The sequence below is a fragment of the Hydra vulgaris genome, chromosome 09 (assembly GCF_038396675.1).
Source record: "Hydra vulgaris chromosome 09, alternate assembly HydraT2T_AEP".
In the NCBI taxonomy this organism is placed as follows: Eukaryota; Metazoa; Cnidaria; class Hydrozoa; order Anthoathecata; family Hydridae; genus Hydra; species Hydra vulgaris.
The window spans coordinates 22,465,054-22,472,960 of NC_088928.1; the positions used below are offsets into that span (position 1 = coordinate 22,465,054).

Below are 7,907 nucleotides of genomic sequence, written 5' to 3' on the forward strand. Positions count from 1 at the left end.
TATTTTTTTTTTAATCATTCGAAGAGTGCAGGTGTACTTTCAATATTTGATTGAATAAAAAAATTAAAAATTTTGTCACACTTTACTTTCACCAGAAACCAACAAAGCAGTTTTAAAACTTTTTAACTTGTTACCACTTTATTTGAACGCGTTTAAGACTTTAACTTTAAGTACCGAACTTTTTTAAGTTGGAGATGGGAAGGGGAATGGAGAAGATTGGCCACAGCCGGTATTTTGCTGGGGAGCCAGGATGGCCTAAAGACGGGTCTGACGTTGTTTGATTGTACTTTAATTTAAAACAATTTATTCAAATCAAGCTGAAAATGTTTTGTTGAAATACGTATTTATTTGTCAATAGAAAACATTTAAAAGTTTAAAATAACTGTTTTATTTTATAAGTGTTAAACCTATTTTCTGCAGTAAAAGTATTTTCGAAATGTATTAGAGTCTCAAATATGTTTTTCAACCAAAGCGTGCATGTGTGCTTTTTATATTTGATTGAATAAAAATATTGCAAATTTTGTCATAATTAACTTAGTTGCCAGAAAGCGACAAAGCAGTTTTAAAACTTTTTAACTTGTGTTTCTTTGCTATCTGTTACGTCATTTTATTTGCAATCTTAGAATAATTTGGTACCTTTTGATTTATATTTTAAACTTTTAGATTATTTTCACATAAAAATTAAAACATAAATTGAAAAAAGGTTAGTAGCTTTATAAAAAAAGTTAAAGAACTTCTAAAACTTTAAAAAAAAAGCACTAAAAAGTCACGTCTCAGTAAATGTTGTTTAAGTTTGTTTTTTAAAATAATAAAACATTTTATAAACTTGTTATACCATATTAGCACAATTGCAAAATGTTCTGAAGTCTATCCTTATTATGAATTTTCCCAAAAATATTTTGGATTAAATTGTTGAAATGTTCAGCATAATTATTTCACCACACCAAGCTGTTTTGCACAAGTATAAAACTTTAGAAAACAATTTAAGGGTTTTCTCATTTACGCGAACCGCTATCACTTTTTCCTTTCACACTCTTCTCAATCACCAATTTTTTTTTTCCGCAATTACTAATATAGCAGGCAGTACTGTATCTATCTAATTCAAGTATTATTTCTGTGTTGACCAGAAAATCTGCTGGAAAAGAAAGTAGTTGATTAAAAATCTTGCCTCATAGTGTCCTACTACTGCTTGGAAGAGAAATTAGATAGTCTTAAACCAAAAAAGTAAGTCTGTATCTGGCAAAGATAGGAGCAAACTCCTCTCATAAAAAAGTTTCTCTGAAGTACTATGGCATGAAATATTTTAGTTTATACAACTAGATTGTGAAAAAATACAGCATTCCGATACCATTCAAATAGGAAACTTTATTAATCAAGTTTATTAACATCTTTGTCTGTTTGTCGTCGTAGCTATTAAAATAAAACGTTAGGCGTTTGCTTGGATTTTTTATTTGGGCCAAAAATAAGTTTGATAATGTGAGATACATACCTATCATTAGGTCCAAACTAAGGCATGAAAGCATTATTCCTTATAGTTTTTCTTATTTCCTATGTTAGTGGCTGAGGTATTAACTTACACTCAAATGATCTGATTAGACGGTTCATAGTGTTCTACAATACCTTACAATAATAAAAATATCCTGTTCACTTAACTTGATCTTTCAATCTTACAATACACCAAAAGTCAAAAAAGTTAGCTTCAGCAAAAAGAAATACCTTTGCAATCTTGACCTTTTTGAGGTGCTCTTAATTGAACCTCATTATCACTTTTTAGTTACTCTTTATCAATGAAAAAATTATAGCCTTATATTTGGAAAAAATGTCGTTGCTTTTTTAAAAATTCATCAATGCTTTTAACAGCTTTCTTCTGGTAGGCTCAGAGTCACAAGTCTTTTTAAGTATTTATTGACCTTGATGTTAATCTTGACTCTGAATAGCTTTCCTTTAAGTATAAAAGTTTTTTCTTTTCTAGTTTTAATACACAAGTCTCCTTGTCTCATCAAAATGCAAACAAATGTAAATATTTGTTGTTAAAATTCTTTACTCTTGATTACTATAAAATTGCTGCATGTTTGACAATTTTTTATAAACATAAGACTAACCTAGTAATTTATCTAGGTCATGTGTTAAAATAATGTTAAATGTTTAAGTAAAGAACATACTGCCACAAACATTTAGCAGTTACCTGTTTTTAAAAAGCCAGAACATTCTTTTAGCTGACTTTAATAATTTGTTCTGGATTTTTTTTTGAAGCCATTGTCTAAATGAAAAGTGTATAGTAGCTTTTTTTCATAACAGTGAGCAGAGTCGGATTGGCGTGGCAGGTTGGGGTATTTTCCCCGGCCCCTGCTATGTCTAAAGGTCATGGGCCTCTCTATAAATCAAGATACACAAATAAAATACACAAAAAGAAAAGTTGAAAAAACAACTAATTATTGTAAATATGCATCGTTTATGCAAAGACAATAAAGTAAATATGATTATTTCTACGACTAAAATATGAAATATTATAAAATATACAAAGACATCGTATAGCAGTCTTAGATTATTAATTATTAGTGGTAGAGCAACTTATCTTGAGTAAGAGGCTAAAAAATATAACTTTAATACAAAAAAAAATAATTAAATTTTGTGTTTTTATTGAGTCATGCGTATATATTTTATAAAAGCCCAGGGTCCTGAAAAATATAAAAATGTGCTGGTGCAAAATTATTATTGGGCCCACCTGCTTATGATGATTATTATACTAAGACATTCAGAACGTAATAAAGATTACAATGATTATCATAATAAGCATTTACTGCTTCTGGTTCTATCCTCTCTGCATTTATACTAAATTTATGAAACGAGCTCGGGACAAATTTTCGCGTCACGATAAGGAAGGAGGCGGGAACTTCCGGGTTTAATGCACTTCTTAGGGCACATAAAAAAAAAATATATATATATACTCTCTGGTTGGGAAGTACTGGTTTATAAAAGGCCAGTGCTTCCCAACTAGAGAGGTTCAAAAATATATAATTGGGATGGAGATTATATTATTTTAAATATTATTATTATTTATAAGTGAACATTATATTTCATTTTTTTTTTTATATATTAAATACATACTAAAATACAGTTAAAATTCAGCCTTACACACGGTTAAATGGGTTAATCTAAAAAATTTCTCATTTTTCAATAAAAAAAAATTTTGAAATATTTTTTATATCTTATTTGAAAAAGTTTATATTGTAGTAAAATAGAATATGTAACATTACATTATAAAACAAAGATTAAATTTTTTGATTTTAAATTTTGTGATTATGGCTATGTTCTTTAAATAATAAAATATAAAATGTATTTGATTACATAACGTAATGATTACATGTATATATATATATATATATATATATATATATATATATATATATATATATATATATATATATATATATATATATGTATATATATATATATATATATATATATATATATATATATATATATATATATATATATATATATATATATATATATATATATATATATGGTCAAACCCATTAAAAAAGGACTTAAAGATGAATTGAATTAATTAAGACAAATTGAGGTAGAAAAGACATAAATTAACAAAACTGATGTTTTGAAAAAGATTTCGAGACAAGGCTTATATAATATATATTAAAATATTGGCACAAAGTTAACTTGTTATAAATTTGTATAAATAGTATTTTGCGATACACCTAAATTCATATGATTCCATAGGAAAGCTGAAGAATTATTTATATTTAAAGAAAAATTTTTTTTTTTCACAGTTATATATAATGGCTAGCAATATTGCTTTATAAGATATGGGTTTATAATCTTATCTGTAATACTGATATGGATTTCTTATGTTTTTAAACTGGTTGTCATTAAATTAATAATCTTTTTTTTTAAACTTTTAATGCGTTATGATGTACCTGTTCTAAAGTACAGGTAACATGCTTTCTCCATACATATTTGCTTATAACTTGTAGTCATATCTAAATTAAAACTGAAGTATTTTTACAATTATATTGATTTATTTATATATTACAAATTTTTATACAGATTTATTATTGTACTACTAATACAAAATCATAACTTTAATCATTTCAGAACATAAACTAACCCTAAAGTTTACAAACAATCATTAAAATTATTTAATTATAAACAGCTTTTTTTACTAAATTTGGTGTTTTTAGCAAGAGTCACCCCATGTAGTGGGCCAGACGCTTCCCATTTTTTCTGAGCTCCTTATATAAACAATTTATGAACTCTAAGCTTCGAAAACATATGATCAAACACTGATAATTTAAATTTAGCGAATACATCAGTGAAATACCTTTACAAGTGCTGCAATAAATGTAATAGTTTGCACAACTAATATAACAAGGATTTAGGTGCTCCTACCAAAGTGCTGTTTATAGGAATTTCAAAGCGAAATATAAATTATTAGTAAGCTCGACTAAATAGCTAATAATTTTCCCACAGTGTTTCAAACTAAAGTAACTTAGGTTATTGTCCCCCTTAGCTAAACCTACCCTATTTTACGGAATTTATATATATATATATATATATATATATATATATATATATATATATATATATATATATATATATATATATATATATATATATATATATATACATATATATATATATATTTATATATATATATACATACATATATATATATATATATATATATATATATATATATATATATATATATATATATATATATATATATATATATATATATATATATATATTTATAAATATATACTTACATAAATTTTTGAAAAACAACTCATCAACTAATATTTACTTTAAAAAAACTACTCAGATTATTTGTGACTGAAAAAATAAACTTATGTTTTTGAAATGATAATGAAAAAAAAACAGCCTTTGCACAAGGTTAAAAGTTTTGTGTAAAAAAAAAATGCTTTTTAAAAACGATAACTAAAGCTTAATTTTACAAATTCAGTAAGTTAAATGGCTGCATTTTTTCACAAATTTATATATAGTTATATATAAATTTAACATATAATTTAAATGAAAATTTGAGAATATGTATATATATATATGTATGTATGTATATATATATATTTATATATATATATATATATATATATATATATATATATATATATATAAATGTGTATTGTTATACATGCATGTAAATATATATGAATATATATATGTATATATATATATATATATATATATATATATATATATATATATATATATATATATAAACACACACACATAAAATAGATTGTTTTGATTATATTTATCAGTTTCGAGTATAAATGTAATTGACTTATTAGTCATTAAAAAAAGAAAATTGTCTGCAAAATGTCACAGTGTTGAATTTTTTACGTGCTGCCTAAAATCAAAGCAAAAAAAGAACTGATTGATTTTTACATATACAGGATCAAACATAGTTTATAGAAACTACTCACTAATAAACAATTTACAATCAAACAACAAAATGTACGTGCAGAATATTTGATTCGCTTTAAAACTTTTGTTTATGTATTGAGCAATACAGTTACAGCTTTATCTTTAGGTTTAAGCTTTCTTTTTTATAACTCATCTTTGATTGGATATCAAATAAATCTTTTGATTGGACAGCAAATCTTTAGGAAAATGTTATTTTTCAATACGATTACTCTCAAAACTCCATTTACAGGAACATAACAAACATATTTGCGCTAAGGTGTGTTTCCAATAAAATAATAACTTTGTTAAATAGGTTTAGTGACTTTTATTTGTCAATATGGTTTGCGTAAATGTTTGTTTATAGTTTCCTATAAATACATTGCCAAAGTCTAAATTGCACAAAAACAATCAAATCTTTTAAAGTATTACGGACAGCTCCCAAGAGTTCATTTAAGGATGAGTTTTTTTGCAATTTTGATTTTAATGGTTTCAATTGAGCTATTTGAAACGCAAGGTAAGACTTTTTTCATTGAAATCTTTTAGTTTACAAGGCGACAACATGAAGTAAAAGTTTTATGATTTATTAAACAAAATGTTCATATAATGAAATATAAATCTGTAGGACCACGCTTCGGAGTAAGAGATAACGACGTAATAGATGTAAAAACAAACACAAAACACTTCGATGAATGTAGCAATTGTACTGATGATAAATCAATTCTTCTTATACATGCTGGACTCAAAAAATATCACAACTTGAACTTAGAAAACTGCAACATTTCCAATAGTAATTTGAGTAAATGGGTAGGATTACTTTCGTATTATAGATTTTAATTTTTGTACAAATTATTTTTTCTTTATAGTATATGAAAAAATACATACATATATTTACGCATACATGCATAAATATGTTATAAATACATAAATATATTATAAATACATACACACTTAGACAAATACATACATACATACATACAAAAATACATACATACATAAATACATACATAAATACATACATACATACATTCATACATACATACATACATACATACATACATACATACATACATAAATACATACATACATACATACATACATACATACATACATACATACATACATACATACATACATACATACATACATACATACATACATACATACATACATACATACATACATACATACATACATACATACATACATACATACATACATACATACATACATACATACATACATACATACATACATACATACATACATACATACATACATACATACATACATACATACATACATACATACATACATACATACATACATACATACATACATACATACATACATACATACATACATACATACATACATACATACATACGTACATACATACACACACATACATAATTACCTTCAGATATGCATATAAATTCGAATTTAATTTTAGTGTATTAAAAGAATAAATGTTATGTTAAACAAAGCAGATTCCATTTGTAAGATTTATTCGGAGGAATGTGAGGTACTGATATTTATTGGCATAAAAGAAAACTCTTTAAATCTACTTACCTAATTTTAAATTTAAAGGCTTTTTGGTAAGTTATTTTTTTAGTTTAAATATAACCTTTAAATGTTTAAATTCTATCATTTTAAATTTCACTTTAGTGCTTCAAATTATGTTACCGAATGAAATGAATATGAGCGCCATGTTTATTTAGCAACGACAATATTAATCACATCTATGATTACTATATTTTGATTAGTATGATTTAAAAGTAATGATTTGTTATTAAGCAATAACATTTTTTTAAAGTAACCAACGAGAAAATTTATTTTATTAATTTTTTTATTATAAAATGTTTTGTGATTTAAAGATCTTTGTCTAACCCTCGCGATATAAAAACACCCTTAATAAATTTTACGAGGTCAACACCCAACTCTGTTCTCAGGCATTTTGAATTTAACAATGCTATATGAATATAAAAAATCTTGATAATAGCAACACGTTTTGCAACAATTCTTGCTTCAGGCTTTTTTTTATAAATTTGAAACGAGTCATTTTTATGTGTGCTTGTTAGAGTTTTATTGATACTGAGTTATCAAAGAGCGTTTCCTTTGTGATTCAGATAGCTTATCTCAATCAGATTGTAGCTCAATTTGATTGGGTATTACCAACAACATATTTTAAAGTAGTTCAGCACAACATATTATTTTTTATTTTTATAACTTATCATGTTTTTACTTCTTGCATAGTTTAATTCGATATAGGGTCTTTCGGCCAAAAACTCGTATATAACTAGTATAAAAATCAAATAAGGTTTAATATCATATTAAAAAAAAATATTTTGCATAACATGTAAGGGGATCTCAGAATGCAGAGGAACCATTTATTTTAAATGAAGCAACATTAAATTCCTTTTATTAAACACTGAAATAGCTGAATAATCTGGATAAGAAAA

General features: G+C 25.0%; 1 protein-coding gene across 1 annotated transcript; it reads left to right on the forward strand.

Moving 5' to 3' along the window:
• The first annotated feature begins 5,672 nt into the window (after positions 1-5,672).
• LOC136084648 (uncharacterized) lies at positions 5,673-7,305 on the forward strand. Its single transcript, XM_065805064.1, has 4 exons — positions 5,673-5,962; positions 6,071-6,252; positions 6,899-6,970; positions 7,114-7,305. Exons 1-4 carry the CDS (start codon positions 5,905-5,907, stop codon positions 7,141-7,143), a joined length of 342 nt encoding a protein of 113 aa, XP_065661136.1. The 5' UTR covers positions 5,673-5,904; the 3' UTR covers positions 7,144-7,305.
• Positions 7,306-7,907: the final 602 nt, after the last annotated feature.

Coding starts and splice junctions, on each gene's coding strand:
- LOC136084648 (XM_065805064.1), top strand. CDS start 5,905: ATGAGTTTTTTTGCAATTTTGATTTTAATGGTTTCAATTGAGCTATTT. Junction 5,963..6,070: donor TGAGCTATTTGAAACGCAAG/GTAAGACTTTTT, acceptor ATAAATCTGTAG/GACCACGCTTCGGAGTAAGA. Junction 6,253..6,898: donor ATAGTAATTTGAGTAAATGG/GTAGGATTACTT, acceptor ATTTAATTTTAG/TGTATTAAAAGAATAAATGT.